General features: G+C 34.1%; 1 protein-coding gene and 4 non-coding genes across 5 annotated transcripts; all 5 read left to right on the forward strand.

Moving 5' to 3' along the window:
* Positions 1-1,217: 1,217 nt before the first annotated feature.
* Positions 1,218-1,302, forward strand: LOC116130291. Its single transcript, XR_004128032.1, has one exon. It is a non-coding gene; the product is annotated as a small nucleolar RNA SNORD25 (small nucleolar RNA).
* Positions 1,303-1,363: 61 nt separating this feature from the next.
* Positions 1,364-1,523, forward strand: LOC116130288. Its single transcript, XR_004128029.1, has one exon. It is a non-coding gene; the product is annotated as a small nucleolar RNA snoR136 (small nucleolar RNA).
* A 9,658-nt stretch (positions 1,524-11,181) lies between these two features.
* On the forward strand, positions 11,182-11,265 carry LOC116130294. The gene has a single exon (XR_004128035.1). It is a non-coding gene; the product is annotated as a small nucleolar RNA SNORD25 (small nucleolar RNA).
* Positions 11,266-14,561: 3,296 nt separating this feature from the next.
* Positions 14,562-14,645, forward strand: LOC116130292. Its single transcript, XR_004128033.1, has one exon. It is a non-coding gene; the product is annotated as a small nucleolar RNA SNORD25 (small nucleolar RNA).
* A 1,540-nt stretch (positions 14,646-16,185) lies between these two features.
* LOC116130247 (probable protein phosphatase 2C 25) lies at positions 16,186-18,425 on the forward strand. Its single transcript, XM_031415992.1, has 4 exons — positions 16,186-16,848; positions 17,231-17,569; positions 17,665-17,844; positions 17,978-18,425. Exons 1-4 carry the CDS (start codon positions 16,375-16,377, stop codon positions 18,137-18,139), a joined length of 1,155 nt encoding a protein of 384 aa, XP_031271852.1. The 5' UTR covers positions 16,186-16,374; the 3' UTR covers positions 18,140-18,425.

Genomic DNA, 18,425 nt, shown 5'->3' on the forward strand with positions numbered 1-18,425 from the left:
ATAAGGAGAGTTAAAATTCAAGACAGATGTAGGCATTGGTTAATAAAAAACACAGCAATTTCAAATGCAAGCCACCAATAATGCAAAGGCATGGATGCTTGTGCTAGTAAGGTAAGTCCAATTTCTACTATAGTCTATGTTTCCTTTCGCTTCTACCATTTCGTTGATGGACACATGCACAAGAATATCTAAATTGAATGTCAGCTTGAGTAAGATAAGAAACTAAACCTTTATAATCACTTCCTGGTCAGATTGAAACACTTAAGTTTATGATTGAATGTCTTCCGCTAAACGGTGAAACTTGACAAAGGTGGATTGAACCTCAGCTTTTGTTCTTAAAGGAACAAACCAGGTAAATCTACTGTATCATCAATGAAATGAACTAATATCTATAGCCTTCAAATGAAACTGTAAGGGAGGGCCCCAAACATCACTATGCACAAGCTCAAGAGGTTGGGCGCTCTAGTTTGTGAAACTGGAAACTATTTCTATGCAACTTGCCTAGTTGACAAACATCACAAAAAGGAATGAAGACAAGACTTTTGGTGAATTTTTGTTCATTTGAGTCATAATTTTTGCAAAGGCTTCAGAATGAGGATGTCCTAGTCTACGGTGCCAAGTTAAAGCTAACTGGTCAGGCCGTTATAACCTTAGTGCTAGTGTGGAGCTGGTGCAATTATTAGACTCAATATGATCAATAAGCCTATAAAGATCCTAATAGAGGAACTTGAGGGCACTCTTGTATTTTCCCTAGGCCAAGGGAAAATTAGGGAAACACAATAGCATGAATCTTTGCCGTTCATCAAAATAAGTGCATATAAACCGTCCGATCATCCACTTATCCCTCTACAAGACAAAACCACTGCCTTCCGTCTGGACGCTCGGGCGATTAGGGGTTTGTACTATTCTCTCTGCAAATTTTAGATTTTTCTAGGGTTTAAGTAGCCTCTTTTTAAAAACCTTTATTATGCAAAGGATCATGAAAAGATTGCAAATTTTCAGTTGGTTTTCTTAGTTACCTGGGTTTGTAACTGGAGATGTTGATGCTTCACTATCTGGTCAGTGTGGATACATCAATTCCATATGACTCGTTCCTTGAAGCAATATTAATCGTGTTGTTTTTGTATTTTAATATCTCTCAATTTTTACCCTTTGTTTGTGGAGAACACTTGAGCAACTACATTACTTTCTCTAATTTTTGACTTTGGGAGTAATTGAGCGACGGTGATGAGTCTACAGACCTGTAATGATTTGCGGATATGATCGCAACTCATTTTTGAACATCTAAGGGACTGAGTTATTGTGTACTCCCATTTAAATCTGGTTTATGTTAAAAGTTCGATATTTTCTTCGTTTATGTTATGTGATTTGGGTTTTTTGTTGATGTTGAGGCTTCAAGTTTTGATTTTGACAATAATGTTGCTTACTTTGTGAAGCAATGTCTACAGTGGAGCCTAACAAGTTCCCCTCGCTATCCAGGGCAGCAATTTTGTGTTGCACTTGGACGTCGGGGAACTACATTTGTTTAAGCATCTTGCGGTTGAGAAACATTGTAGGAGGATTCTCTGGTTACATATAATACCAGTTTTATGAGATCATCCACATCCATGTCGACGAAGGAAGAAGAAAATATGACGAATGGAACTATTTCAATAACAAAGGAATAAACAATATTAATGTCCTGGAAGTCCAATTATAAGGCTTGACTCTACATGGTTTAATTCAAAATGGCTATGAGATCCACTCAAAGTGTTTGGTTTATTTAACGATGTCCAGAGACTAATTGAGTAATTTTACGGTTGTCCAAACAACTAATGAGATAGACCAAGTAAAATTGGACTGGAACCAGTTATGGCGCTGGTCATGATGCTGACACAAAAGAAAACTAGTTTATATAGAGCGTCTCGTTAAGACGCCTAAAGAATTGTTCTAGCTTGACTCAGATTAATCTGTCATGTCAATAGGTATATATAGCAAATTGGCTTCTTGATGTTGAAGAAATTTACCTGATGTATGAAGAAATTTATACCTAACAGATCTGACCGTCTAAGTATAAATGCCTAAACCAAACCAATTGTTATTTCAAGCTCTTCACTGGTTCTTCCTATTTAGGCTGATTTGAACTAAATTGAGGTCATTTTTTTTTTTTTTTTTTTTTTGGGTAACGTGGTGCGGAGTGTAGAGGTGCGATGGGGTTGTCATGTGGGGCCAAAATTTTCATGACTCACGTATCAGGGTTGTGTCAAGATAGGGTTGTGTGTGCTTTCGCGAGCTGACTCACGTGCTGCAGGGCTTTCTTAAAAAATTATTTTTTTTTTTTAAATTCGTGAGTGTGTTGTGCCAGTCCACTTGCCAATCTAAGCCTATGGTACGGCATGGAATTTTTGCACGGTGCTAAAAAAATTGTGAGTTGTACTGGCACGGTCATTGCCACCTCTATTAGAGTGTAGACGCATCTAAACTAATTTTCAAGATTTATGAACACCTTATAAGTTTAAAGGACTATGTAAGTCATAATGTGATAAATGATCCCAAAGTTTTAACTAAGAATTTAATGAAACGATAACCTCTTTCACTCTAGCCAATCCCTTGAGGTTAAACCGAGTCATTTCCACCAACTTATATTTGAAGATGCTCTGGGTCCATTCCAAATACACTATTATTGCTAATATAAATTCAAGTTGTTTACACTTTAATACAATACAACAGAGTATAATAAGACAACAAAATTCAATAACACTGGAGATCTGTTGGATCAAGGTTTTGAATCTGCAATGAACGGCAATAATGTGTTCATAAAGATTTTGATTTCCAACTCAAGAACACCAGAGTTCACATGTTGGGTGTTTTCTTCTGTTGTACTAAGCCTAAATTCAAAACCAAATATTATTTAGTTTAGTTTTAAGATCAATCTGTTCATGGCCTATGCAACTGGAATTAATAATAACGATTTACTTTTTTATTCTGACAATGATTTCTATGGCCACACTAGCCAATCACTAATAATTTGTTTGTGTTGTGCTCCTGAACTCACTGCTGAGATGTGTTGTGTTGCTGGATTTCGCTTCCTGGGTAGGAGTGGTTTGTGCGTTCCTTCTTGAGCGAAGCGTTGCCGCATATCTTTCAAGTCATGGGCCATAAGGACGAAGGCATCAACGTCTGTAACTGCTTGAATAGTTTCGGTTGAGATAGGAAGGCCGATGTGCTGGTCAGCATTAAACCAACCACAAGTTCTTCTCCCCAGCAGTCACCATCTTTTAGATGCTCATTTCTGGATTGCGAACATTGTAGGTCCATAGTTGCCTTGCACCACCAAGATCATCTCATCAATTGGATCTCCTCTCGGTAATGCGAGTGCGCTGACCAAAGAAACTGGCTTTACACAATCCACTAGATCCTGCATTTCTGCTTCACAAATTTCCAAATGTGTCACCTATCATATACATACAGGAACGAGAAGAGAGAACTGAGTGACAACATTATATCAATATAATAGGTCCTCTCATATGAAATTTGGATTTTTTCATTTACTTTTTTTATCAAGTGGATGAGTGGGGATTCGAAATTTAGACATTTACCTCTAATGCTATGTTAAGTTGTCATTCCATTTAAAAGTTTAAGTTAATAGGTAGGGTTCAACATTATAGTCTAATAATACTCGTGTACTCTTAGTAGTCCCACAAAGTCAAAGAAACTCACTTTTTCGAGCAGATCTACACAGAGTTCTTGATTCAATTTCTTTGGAGGTTCTTGGGAAGACACATGAAAACATTTTCTATATTTACACCTTCGGTTTTCCGCGACAGAACATTCTCGCAGTAATTCTTCACCTGATATTGTAGATCGTCATTTAGTCTTTTGAAAGGCATCCACTGCTCTGTCTCTCGCGACTTCTGTCTCATCTTGGCAGATCCTTTAGTGTCCGCTTGCAGACATAACTGTTTCACGATGTACAGTCGGATAGAAATCCAGTTCTCATTATTTGCTTCATTCAAGATAAAATTTCGGATACTAACCTGCAATTTACCAACGAGGAAGAAAAACACACCACTCCAGTAAAGATAATAGCAATGCAAATAGGATTCCCCAGATTGAAGAAATTGCTCCGATGCTCTGACCAAAACTACTGCAAAAATTGAATCAAATATATTTATTAGATTAGTGAAATAAATTATTGTATTACATTTACTTAATATGCACTATGAATTATTCGCTAATGCATATGAATCGTGTTTATTTGTATTAATTAATGGTTTACAATCACCTATAAGTAAACAGTAAAATACGAAATTTCAATAAAACTTTCTCATTTTGAAAATTAGAAAATTTATCTTTTATAATTCAATCGGTGCCATTAAATGGAGACAAAATTTCAATATAGAATTTTCAACCATACTATATCATACATCTGAAACTATATAAAATGAAAATTAGATTTGCACAGGGAACGTATATATTAATCATAAAATGTTGTTACTATAGAGGATTAAATCATAGTACGAATATGCACCAACCTGTATTTTGCAGGCCCCATTTGAAACAAAATAATATCCTCGTCAACCTACCTGCCCCTGCAGCAGCATTCCAGAACGATGGGCATCAAGGAATGTTCCAAAATCATTTCGTGGTATTTCTAGAGCAAGAATGTTTAGCAATTTTATGTGTTCCAAACTTTTATTGCAAGAGAAAATATCAGTACTGCATCCAGTATGATTCCGCAGGCTTCTTCCAGCATCTGTCTCTGCGATTATGGCTCCGTTATACCACAAGCCTCCGTATAACTAAAACGCAAGCAAGTCCAAGGTGACAATATATACACAGTAGGAAATAATTATTTGTCTAATCTATGAAATTGAACTTACATGACCGGCCTCACGTATAACATGAAGAACATAAAGGACCACCGACGAATGTTTCTCTGCCCCCCCATTCTCCTCAATTTAGACATTACTTGAAAGAATCTTGGCATACGCCGCAGTATTAGAACAATTTGTGCAATCCAAATGTTCCAGACACTCATTCTTTTAGAAATAATAACTATCACCATCACTAGACAGTTTGGAGTCCATAAGGGAAATGAAATATATATATGTTGGAAAATTTATTATAAACAAAGTTTAAAAAATTTAAATTGTTTATCATGACTACCTTATTATGTATAGCAAATGTACTTAATAACTTCCCAAACTAACACCGTAGAGTGGAAAAGAATAATGTATCAATAATCTGTGGAGGGTTGATCAAACACCAAAAAGGGGATCTTTTACGCAGTGATTATATATTAGCGACAGGGAGTGATTAGGGTGATGTCTCCCTAGCTCACACAGTCAAAAAATTTATAGAAATTAACTATCACTCATGATCTTTGTTGAGCGAGAGAGATGAGAGAATAAATTAGTGTTCTCATCTTACTAAATGTGACCATAACTTAAATCATCTCTGTTATTTTTCTCTTATTTTCTATATTACTTAGATGTTCTGTTTGTCAAGTCAAAGGGTTTTGTTTGAGCTTTATTTTTCGCTGCATAATTTGACTATAAATTGGTATTTTTGTATGTCAATCACAAAATAATGAAATATACAAGAAACATAGAAACCTGAAAAAAATAAAGCAATGCGCTTAGGCTAGAAGTCTTATCGATCTTTACAGCAAAAGTTTCTTAATATATTGGAAAGTGCGTAAAACAAATTGGAAAATATATGAGGACAGAAAGAAATGTTGCTGTAAATGTTGTGTAGGCCTTACCTGGGGGACAGGAAGAAGGATGAGAATGTTAATGAACAAGCACACATGTTTCCTGCATCTCTTTGTAAATTATTACACAGTTTGAAGAGATGACGTGTATAGAAGAGAAATGTAAGATATCAACTATGGTAATGAGAACACAAGCGTAATATGCAGCGACCGGTCAACTACGATGCACTTTTTTTCATCACTCATCCAGAATGTAGTATAGAACAGGAATCCAAACAAAGGGGAAGTAACTTAAAAGAAGTTAGTAATAACGTCCAGGCGGCATTGGCTTGAATTTTAGGAGCAGAACGTTGATTCTTTGGGAATTTATGAGCTCAAGTCGCTTCATCATTCTATGTCTCCAGCAGGAAGTTGCCCTGTCGTAACATCGCCTACTTCACAATCGCATCCGACCTGATATAAAAAATATTCAGTTTAAAAGATCGATCAGTGTCCATTTTCCACAAAATTGCCAACAAAAAATATACCAATGAAGCCGTAGAAATTACCAAAATGAAAAATGAAAAGAGCCAACTAAAACGTAAATGAAAGTGTTACAGTGTTTTACAAAAAAAAACCATCACTTACATTGTCAACAATAAGAAAAATATCCGAGTGGAAGAAGTGAAAAGATTACAATTAAGAGCAAAATTGAGAGAAAAAGAGAGAAACTTGTTACTTTTGTATTGTAAAGCTGAATTAGTTGCTACAGAGAGAGATCCTCACGTTTTTATATAAGGTGAAGACAGCGAACTTAAAGAAGAAGGAAGCAGCTTAACATCTCTGTCTTAGACGAACAACTAAACCAAAACGACATCACTTTGGTTAATACAGGGCGACCTTATATTTGACACTTTACAAAATACTACTCATATTCTAACACACACTTTAAACCAAGCTCTTCAAGCATAGTTAGTAAATACGGGTACGGTAAAAAAACGGTACGAAAATTTTACGGGAATGATACAGCAAACGGTGAAAAATATGTTTATAAAAATTCGGCCTTAAAATTCGATACAGAAAAAATACGGTACGGGTATACGGGTTTAATACGATATATTGTCAATAATACGTTTTGAAATATACGGTAATATTACTCTTGATTTTAGTATTTTTTATGATCATTGAATTAATTATTCTCTATTTTTCTTTATAGGTGTATGATTTATATCTTTTTTAATTATAATATTTTAGTTTATTATTACAAATATTATAAAAGTGATCAATTATTAAATAAAACAAATAATTTTATTTGTCTTTTAAGTTGAAGAAGAAGAAGATAAAATGAAGAGTGGAATTTGTTGAAGAATAGTTGAAGAGGAAGAGAGATAGAGACGCCAAAAAGAGAAGAAAGAGAGAAAGAGGGCAAAAAAAAAGGGAAAAAGCAAGAGGAGGGCGCCAAAAGAAAGAAAGAGAAAGGAAGCGGGCGCAGAAAAGAGAAGAAAAGGCGCCAAAAAGAGACTGACGTCGGGCTTAAGAGATTGAGTATAAAACGACGTCGTTTTGATCAAATTTCACCTAAAATGATGTCGTTTTGGTTCAGTAAATAACAAAATTTTATTTTTAAAAATATGACTGAATTATATGAAAATTATACGTAAATTATACGCGAATTATATAACTAAAGCATATAATTCGTGTATAATTCAACTGTGCTTATAGAATACAAGAATTCACGTTTTATACGTAAATTTACTAACTAGACTCTCAAGTGTAAAGTGTCTTAGTCAACTTCTCTCAAGTATCTTAGTCAACTTCTCTTGACCTGTATTTTCATAATTATCATTCCACGCTCCCCTTTAAACCAAGCTCTCCCAAGTTTCTTATATTTTGAAAAAAAAAAAAGCACCGATAAAGAAACATTAAAACATCAAACATGTTGTTCAGTGGCGGACAACCCCTCAGGCCACCCTGGACTTACCAATAGGAGCGGAAATTATTGTACAAAGTTTACCAATAGTGGCAAACTTTAGGTGCTTGAGAAGCAAATGATATTCTATTGTTATTTTTATCACTGATTTTGATCCCAAGAAAAATGTTAAACAACGAAGAGAAAAGTTGTATCTGTGCGAACGACTGTAACATCACATTAAGGAATGATCAAGCAAACTCGTGTACACTTCAACTAATCTTCAAGGCCTTGAAGTTAACAGTTTGATAAATCTTAATAGCCACCTTTATTAATAATCAAGGTGAATTGAACTCAAAACCTCTTCTGTAATACCCCAAGAGTCTCTATTCACTGCCACTCAAGATGGTTATCAAGGATCGATGTTGGTGCATGTGAGAAAGTATTCCCCCTCCCAAAAAAAAAAAAAAAAAAAAAGAAATAGTAAAATATCAAACATGTTGTTCAGTGGCAGACAATCCCTCAGGCCACCTTGGACGTACCTAGAGGTGAAAAAAAAGGGTCGGGTTAGGTGGGTCAACCCTAACCTAGCCCGCCTCAACCAGAGACCGACCCAGCCCGGGCATCTCTCATTGGGCAGGTTGGGCCTTCATAGGCCAATCTGACGACCCAACAGGCTATTTTTTCTTAAAAAAAAAATTGTCCAACCCGTCGAGTTGGCGGTTTTGTTGTTAATTTGCTCTCATTTTAATTTTTATTAGTTTTGCAATTTTCAATTCATATTCTCAAATTCCAATTCTCCTTCTTTAATTCTTTCATATCCAATTTTTTTTTTTTTTAACTAGAATGGTTAGGTATTTCCATCTCATCATCAATTTCGATGATGAAGAAAATTATCTTAGTCCCCCTAAATTTACTAACATAAACGCAATAGATTCAAACAGTCCCGCTTTCCCATTCTTAGAATCTATTACACCTCATAATATTCCCCCCTTCCTCCCCATGCTGCTATAGCTCCCGGTGGTTTTAGAGGTCATTCTCGTAATCGTCGTCCTCATCCAACTCCATCTAAAGTAAAAACAAGTTCATCAACTGCAGCTACCAGAACCAGCGACAAGCACATTTGGGTGCATTTCGAAAAGTTTTACAAGACAGAAAATAGAGTTCAAGTGAAGAAAGCAAGATGCAAGTATTGTGAAAATATTTATAAAGCTGATGCAGGTAATGGTACTAGTACTTTAAAAAGACATATTGGTAAACATATAAATCATCATAAAAATAAAGAAACCAATCAAACTCAAATAACTAGTATGGATAATACTTGGCGTTATAATTCTAATGTATATAGAGAACAAGTAGCTTTATATATTGCTGCAACTGATCAACTAATTAATATGGCGGAAAATAAATATTTTAAAAGATTTATTAAAAAATCTTTTTTACCAGAATTTAAACCTTATTCTAAAACTTCAACTAGAAATGATTTAATAAATTTATTTAAGATAATGAAATTAGAATTAAAAAATAAAATACATATTTGTCATATTAGTGTGGCGTTAACCGCCGATATTTGGAGTGGTAGAGCTAAACAAAATTATATTTGTGTGACTAGTCATTATTTTGATAACGAATATAAATTAAATAAATCTTTATTGAGATTTAAATTAATAGACGTGAATCATAGTGGTTAACAAATTTATTATAAAATTGTTGAAGTTTTAGAAGAATATGATATTGTTCATAAGATAATAAGTCTAACTTTAGATAATACAAGTGTTAATAGTAGAGTTGTAGATGTTTTTAAACACAATTTTCCTTTTTATAACAATTTAAAGTTTTTTCACCACCGTTGTACATGTCATATTATTAATTTAATTGTAAAAAGTGGTGTGAAAAGAGTTAGAAATAATATTGATAGAATTAATGATTGTGTAGCTTGGATTACTAGTAGTAGTAGAAGAAATTTTGAATTTAAAGATGCTTGTACAACTTCAAATTTGTCTCCTAGAACTTTTACATTAGACATATCAATTAGGTGGAATAGTACTTATTTAATGCTTAATTCATGTTTACCTTATACAAATTTAATTAGTTATTTTATAGCAAATAAGAGGGGTCCTCATTATTTAGTAGTGAGTGATTGACATATAGTTTAAAAATTTCATTATTTTCTTAAAACCTTTTATCTAGTCACTTTAAAATTTTCTGGTGTGTATGATCGTACTAGTCCATTGGTAATACATATAATTTTAAAAATTTCAAATTGATTTGCTCGAAACAAAAACAATAAAATTTTAGCGAGACCAATAGAAGCAATAGAATTTAAATTTAAAAAATATTAGAAACCCGTTCATTTTCTTTATTGTTTAGCTTCCATATTTGATCTTAGGATTAAAGTTTCGGGTTTAGAAAGTGCTTTAGACATGTTAAGTGAAAATTTACAAGAAGAAGCGTATGCCAATCAATTAGGAGAGATAAGAAAGTGTCTTAGAGAGGTATATTTGCAATATGAAAGTAGGTATGGAACCAACAAAGAGGCGCGATACCCGAGAAAGCACCAGTAGAAGACACAAATGAAGACTTTGACTTTGAGTCCTGGAGTGCAATTAATAAGCGGAAAAAGACCCAAACCCGAAGCACAACTTCCTCTTCAGAAGCATCAACAACGAATATATTGTCCTCCATGCAGCCCCTGACTTGCTACCAGCAGGATCCACAATAAAGAGCCAAATTTGATGTCTTAGAATATTAGAAAACTAGAATGTATTTTTCCAATACTATCAAGACTTGCCCTTGATGTTTTCTATGTTCTTGTCTCAACTGTCTCATCCGAATAAACATTTAGTGTAAGTGGAAGAATTTTAAATGAAATGAGGACTAAATTTTCACAAAAAATGATTGAAGTCCTCATATGTCTTCAAGATTGAGAACAATCACGCCGTTAGGATCAATATGAGATTGTCGACGATATTTTAATAGATTCATTTCAATTTTGTAATTTAGATGATACATATGAGAAATGTCCTAATCAACCATCAAATTAGTTGTTTTGTGAATTGTAATTTGTAAATTAACTATCAATTATTACACTCTTTTTTTCTTACCAAGTTTTTGTCGCAATTGAGTTTTTCTTGGTAAGGTTTTTTGCGAGGCAATAATTGTTGTAATTTATTATTATTATTATTATTATTATTTTTTATGAATGAATAAATCTAATTTTTCTTATATTACAATTTAATTGTAATAAAATTGAATTAATATGTGAAATGTTAACTAAAAAAATTAATTTAATTTAATTGATATTTGAAAAATTAACTAAAAAAATTACACAAAAGAAAAAAATTAAAAAAAAATATTTTTTTGCCGAGCCGACTTGCACAAAAACCTGTCGGGTTAGGGTTGGCCAATTGGGCTAGGCTGACCTTTCTATACAAATAATGGGCCTAACCCGGCCCGTCCTTATTGGCGGGCTGGGTTAGGCCCGGTCCGCTATTTGCACCATCCCGTCATTGGTCTAATTTTGATATCACTCCCTTCACTTTTTTACCCTTTTTTTGGGAGAACACTTTCTCTAATTTTGAGTTTTTGCGAGTAATTGAGCAACAGTGATGAGTCTACAGACCTGTAATGATTTGCGGATATGATCGCAACTCATTTTGAACATCTAAGAGACTGAGTTACTTCTTATTACTCCCATTTAAATCTGGTTTTATGTTAAAGTTCGACGATTTTCTTAGTTTATGTTATATAATTTCAGATTTGGGTGTTTTTGTAGATGTTCTAAGGCTTCAAGTTTTGATTTTGATAACAATATTGCTTACTCTGTGTGAGGCAATATCTACAATGGAGCCTAATTCAAAACTTATTCTAAAACTTCAACTAGAAATGATTAATAAATTTGTTTAAGATAATGAAATTAGAATTAAGAAATGAAATACATATTTGTCATATTAGTGTGGTTCTAATTGCCGATATTTGAAGTGGTAGAGCTAAACAGGATTATATTTATGTAACTAGTCATTATTTTGATAACGAATGTAAATTAAATAAATCTTTATTGGGATTTAAATTAATGAATGTGGATCATAGTGGTCAACAAATTTATTATAAAATTGTTAAAGTTTTAGAAGAACGTGATATTGTTCAAAAGGTTATAAGTCTAACTTTAGATAATGCAAGTGTTAATAGTAGAGTTGTAGATGTTTTTAAACACAATTTTCTTTTTTATGACAATTTAAAGTTTTTTCATCACCGTTGTACATGTCACATTATTAATTTAATTGTAAAAAGTGGTGTGACAAGAATTAGAAATAATATTGATAGAATTAAGGATTGCTTAGCTTGGATTACTAGTAGTAATAGAAGAAATTTTGAATTTAAAGATGCTTGTAGTCGTACAACTTCAAATTTGTCTTCTAGAACTTTTACATTAGACATACCAATTAGGTGGAATAGTACTTATTTAATGGTTAATTCATGTTTACTTTATGTAAATTTAATTAGTTATTTTGTGGCAAATAAGAAGGGTCCTCATTATTTAGTAGTGAGTGATTAACATATAACTTAAAAATTTCATTCTTTTCTTAAAACCTTTTATCTAGTCACTTTAAAATTTTATGGTGCGTATTATCTTACTAGTCCATTGGTAATACATATAATTTTAAAAAAATTAAATTTATTTGCTTGAAATAGAAACATTAAGACCAATAAAAGCAATGGAATTTAAATTTAAATAATATTGGAAACCCATTCATTTTTTTTATTGTTTAGCTGCCATATTTAATCCTAGGATTAAATTAGTAGATTTAGAAAGTGTTTTAAACACGTTAAGTGAAAATTTACAAGAAGTAGTGTATGCTAACCAATTAGGAGAGATAAGAAAGTGTCTTGGAGAGGTATATTTGCAATATGAAAGTAGGTATGAGAACCAGCAAAGAGACGCAATACCCAAGAAAGTACCAGTAGAAGACACAAATGAAGATTTCGACTTCGACTCCTAGAGTGCAATTAATAAGCGGAAGAAGACCCAAACCCGAAGTACAACCTCCTCTTCAGAAGCATCAACAACGAATATATTGTCCTCCGAGTAATGTTGCAGTCATCAAAATTTTATACCGAATTTTTGTACCGAAGGACATTGCAACCAGTCAGACGCGACCATGCTGAAGTCTTTCGTGAATGAATGGTCGTCCAACATTTATGGACGCTCGCTCATATTTAATGGACTCCTGTTCATATTGTATGGATGGGTATCCATTAACTAGATGGATGCCTGTCCAAAAAAATTTAAAAGAAAAATAATGGACTCTCGTCCATAATTTAAACCAAAAAAAAAAAATTTGAAAACAAAAATCATGGACGCCTGTCCACATATTATGGACGGGCGTCCCTACTGAATAAATGGACGTCCTTATTAGATGAACGCCCGTCCATTGTTTAAATTAAAAAAAAAAAAAGTACTGGACGAGCATCTTCTTAGCTGGACGCCCGTCCATTTCTCTATTTAATAGCACCTATTTCTTTACTTTATTTTCATGGCACCTGTTTCTTCCCTTTTTTTTTTTTCCATGGAAGTATTCCCAAACTTGTAAAGAGTCATTCTTGAAGAAGACTCTTTCAACAACTAAAGTTGCTATGACATTTTCAACAAACAACACTCAAATTCAGGCCTGCTTTTTCAGCTTACACAACATTGATTGGTGCTCTTTCTGCAGTTCATGAATCTGATCTCATGCTTGTAGACGTTTTGCAAGGAAAAATGCTATTATTTAATACGGACGGGCGTCCAAGTCAAAGAAGCTGAGGGAGGCTTCTTTAAGTATGGACGGGCATCCATTATTTTTCTTTTAAAATTTTTTGGACGAGATGGGTTCGTAGCAAATGTACACCCGTCCATACAATATTAATGGGAGTCCATTAAATATGGGCTGGCGTTCATAAATGTTGGATGACTGTTCATTCATGAAAGACTCCAGCATAGTCGCGTCTGACTGGTTGCCACGTCCTTCAGTACAAAAATTCGGTTTAAAATTTATGTGTCTGTAGCATTACTCATTGTCCTCCATGCAGCTGCAAAGTAATGAGATTTGCCAATATTTGGGAACCCCTAACTTGCTACCAGCAGGATCTACAATAAAGAGCCAACTTTGATGTCTTAGAATATTGGAAAACCAGAAAATGTATTTTTCCGATACTATTAAGACTTGCCCTAGATGTTTTCTCTGTTCATGTCTCAACTTTTTCATCCGAACAAACATTTAGTGCAAGTGGAAGAATTTTAAATGAAAGGAAGACTAAACTTTCACAAAAAAATGATTAAAGTCCTCATATGTCTTCGAGATTGAGAACAATCGCGCCATCAGGATCAATATGAGGTTGTCGAGGATATTTTAATAGATTCATTTCAATTTTGTAATTTAGATGATACAAATGAGGGAGGTCCTAATCAACCCTCAAATTAGTTGTTTTGTAAATTGTAAATTGTAATTTGTAAATTAATTATCAATTATTGCACTCTTTTTTCCTTATCAAGTCTTTGTCCCAATTGAGTTTTTCTTAATAAGGTTTTTTACGAAGCAATAATTGTTGTAATTTCTTATTTTTTTTATATAAATGAATAAATCTAATTTTTCTCATATTACAATTTAATTGTATTAAAATTGAATTAATATGTGAAATGTTAACTAAAAAAATTAATTGAATTGAATTGATAATTAAAAAGTTAACTAAAAAAATTTTAAAAAAAAATTTTTTGCCAAGCCGGCCCGCACAAAAACCTGTCGGATTAGGGTTGATCGGGCGGGCTAGAATGACCCTTTTATACAAATAGGCAGGCCTAACCCGGCCCGTCCTTGCTGGTGGGCTGGCCCGCCATTTACACCAATCCGTCTGGGTCTAATCTTGATATCACTCCCTTAACTTTTTTACCCTTTTTTTGGGAGAACACTTTCTCTAATTTTGAGTTTTTGCGAGTAATGGAGCAACAGTGATGAGTCTACAGACCTGTAATGACTTGCGGATATGATCGCAACTCATTTTGAACATCTAAGGGACTGAGTTACTTCTTATTACTCCAATTTAAATCTGGTTTTATGTTAAAGTTCGATGATTTTCTTAGTTTATGTTATATAATTTCAGATTTGGGTGTTTTTGTAGATGTTCTAGGACTTCAAGTTTTGATTTTGATAATAATATTGCTTACTCTGTGTGAGGCAATATCTACAATGGAGCCTAACAAGTTGTTCCCCTCGCTATCCAGGGCAGCATTTGTGTTGTACTTAGACGTCGGGGATTGAGAGACACTGTCGGAGGATTCTCTGTTTACATATAAGACCTGTTTTATAATATCATGCCCACATCAATGTTGACGAATGACGAAGGAGGAGGAAAATATGACAAAAGGAACTATTTCAATAACAAAGGATAAAAGATTAAACAATATTATTTATGTCTTGGAAGTCCAATTAATTATAAGGCTTGACTTCTTACATGGTTTAAAATTCTAAAATGCCTACGAAGATCCAACTCAAAGCTTGTTTGGTGGAGGAAACTGAGTAATTTATGGTGTCCAGATAAATAATTGAGATTGACCGAGTAAAAATTGGACTGGACGACCAGTTATGGTGCCAGTCATGATGCTGACACAAAAAGAAACTTCAAGCTTGACTCAGATTAACGAAACTTCAAGCTTCTGGTTATAAACCTATAATTCTGCTAAAACTATGCTCTGGGTCCATTCCATATGGACCATGAATTAGCCATAGCTAAAAGGCACTTTCTTATTTCATTCTGGGGAAGATGGAGACAATGTCAACTCTCCTTTATAGGAATCAGAACCCATTGTTATAGAACCTAAACGACGTAGTGTTTGATGAAATTATATTAAATACGGTATTAGCCTATTAGGTAAGGCAGGGCAGTTTTTAAAAAAAAAAAAAAGATGAAAATTTTAATTAAATTAATAAATAAATAAAAAAAGAGTAACGATTGAATTTCAGGACAATAACGGTCATGTAAACGAGTACGTCTCTATCTAACGGTAACTTCTGCGAAGGCGGTGTTTGATAACAGCCTGCCTGACAGTGTGCGACCCCAGCTAAGTCACAGCAAGTTCTACAATGTTAAGAAATGACATCCAACACAAGCACACTCTTTACACACTGTTCTCATTGTACACCTATTAACGTGTTTGACCTTTATGTCCTCTTCACTATGCCCAGCCCCCATGCTCCCTCTTTCCTCAATTACCCTTTTACCCTTTTTGATTCTTATTATTAGTTTTCTTTTTGGATAAATATTACCCCTATTTATTCAAAAATTAATTTTTTTGAAGCTAGATTAAGAAAGCCTGTTAACCACTCTCTATCTATCTATATATCTCACAACAGTTGGATAAAAATAAATATAAATTATCCTGATTTTATAATTAATAAATGGATTTAGACACAATTGAGTTAAATAAAGTAATAATATATAGTTAATGTGATGTGTTTGATTGAAAAGGGTAAAAGTGTAATTACGCAAGGAAGGAGCGCTCGAATAAATTTGGTCAAAGAAGTCTAAAAATAAACCCAAAAGTCTGTCGAAAAACACGGAGAATGGAAGTGTAAGCCCAAGACTCTTTCTCTTTTAAATATCTTTCTCTTTTAACGCTTCAAACGTAAAAAATTCGTTTAACAACAGAAACAAAAAACACAGAAAAACACTTTCCAAACGTTAGCAAATTTTTGGTTGATCTTGTTTGCATGATTGTTTTCTGGCAACAAGAAAAACAAAAACAGAAACAATAATAATGTCGTGTTCAATAGAGGTTTCTAATTCTCCGGTGTTTTCTTCTCCCTCATCGTCTCTATTCGAAACGCTAGCGCTTCCATTAACCCACGTAAAGTTTTCGCCTTCCTCTTCGTTGTCTCCGACTCCGTCTTCGCCTTCGCCTTCTTCTCCGTTTCGGTTTCGTCTTCAGAAGCCACCCACTGGAACGACGTCGACTTCGTCGTCGTCGGCTTCTTCTTCGGCGTCGGCTGCGGTTGTGGGTGTAGGTGCGGCGTCCCCACAGACGATATTGAAGAGAAAGAGGCCGGCGAAGCTTGATATTCCGGTGGCTGCTATGAGCTTTGGAGGGATGGTGACTCCCAGAGAAGTACGAAGAGATGAATTGGAAGAGGAAAGAGAAGGGTGTTACTCTGTTTATTGTAAAAGAGGGAGAAGAGAATCTATGGAGGATCGTTACTCTGCTGTCCTTGATTTTCAAGGGGATTCCAAACAGGTATTGTGTTAATTGATCTCTGAGTCTTTTATATTTTTGATAGGATAGAACAAAGTTTCAATAGTGTTAAGGAGAATTAGGATGCTGAAGTTTGTGCAATAAATTTGTTTAAAAAGCAGTAAAATTGTGCCTTCAAAGGGGAATTTTAGCGATAAAGATTGTGTTTTGGTGATAATTGATAAGTCGTCTACTTAATTCAAGAATTAAATTTTGCAATAAATTCAATAAAAAATATTTAAATTGTGTTTTTAAAGGGAATTTTTAGCAATAATTTATGAAATATTAGAATTTGAGTTGGCTATAGAAACATGAATTCTGAGTCTTGATGATATAACTTTTAGAGTTGAGTGGTGTTTGATATGCTTGAACTCTTTAATTGCAGGCTGTCTTTGGTATTTTTGATGGACATGGAGGTGCCAAAGCTGCTGAATTTGCAGCAGAGAATCTAGATAAGAACATTTTGGAGGAAGTGATGAAGAGGGGTGAACATGAAATTCGGGATGCAGTCAAACGTGGTTATTTGAATACAGATTCTGAGTTTCTAAAAGAAGATGTTCATGGTGGCTCATGTTGTGTGACTGCTTTGATACGAAAAGGAACTCTTGTTGTATCAAATGCTGGTGATTGTCGTGCTGTTATGAGCCGTGGAGGCATTGCTGAGGCCCTCACATCTGATCACCGCCCCTCAAGGGAGGATGAAAGAAACAGAATTGAGACTCTGGTAAGCAGCTGAACAATTTTACTAATGCACAAATTATAAAGAAGAAACATTATTTGAATTTCAGCTAATGGGTTGTGACAAATTTTGTTTTGCAGGGTGGTTATGTTGATTTGTGCCATGGTCTATGGAGAGTGCAGGGGTCTCTTGCCGTGTCTAGAGGCATTGGTGATCGCCACCTTAAACATTGGATAATAGCTGAGCCGGAGACAACAATCATTAGAATCAAACCCGAATACGAGTTCTTAATTCTAGCATCTGATGGCTTGTGGGATAAGGTAACATATAGTTTCTTGTCTATCACTCTCTTCCAAGAGTTTTTTTTTTTTTTTTTTTTTTTATGAATTCAATCCTAACAATCAAGTAAAAGTTCAAAACTAATGTAAGTAGATTCTTTCTCTCTGTTTTCAGGTTAGTAACCAGGAAGCAGTTGATGTTGCTCGCCGTTTTTGCAGAGGTATCGATGTACCAGCACCAATGTTAGCTTGCAAAAAGCTAGTAGACCTTTCTGTGTCACGAGGTTCAGTTGATGATATTAGTGTGATGCTGATTCCATTGAATCGCTACATTTGAATGTTCCCCATGACAACATGATAGGAAATCCACCTAACGCCCAGGCTGATATGAAGGGGGGTTGGCGATGGAACGATGATATATAAGTTAGAGTAGCTTAATCTAGTTCAAGTATTTAGCCACTCACAGTGGAAGAATAGAGAATTTAATACTTCATTCTTTTATTGATTTATTCATAGAGATTCATTGACCTTGATATGTATATAATAAAGTTATAATTAGAGATGCTCAATACTCAGATTATTTTTCATCTTATATCAATAATATCAGCATCATTTTTTCTGTA

Source organism: Pistacia vera, unplaced genomic scaffold (genome assembly GCF_008641045.1).
Source record: "Pistacia vera cultivar Batoury unplaced genomic scaffold, PisVer_v2 Contig218, whole genome shotgun sequence".
Classification (NCBI taxonomy): Eukaryota; Viridiplantae; Streptophyta; class Magnoliopsida; order Sapindales; family Anacardiaceae; genus Pistacia; species Pistacia vera.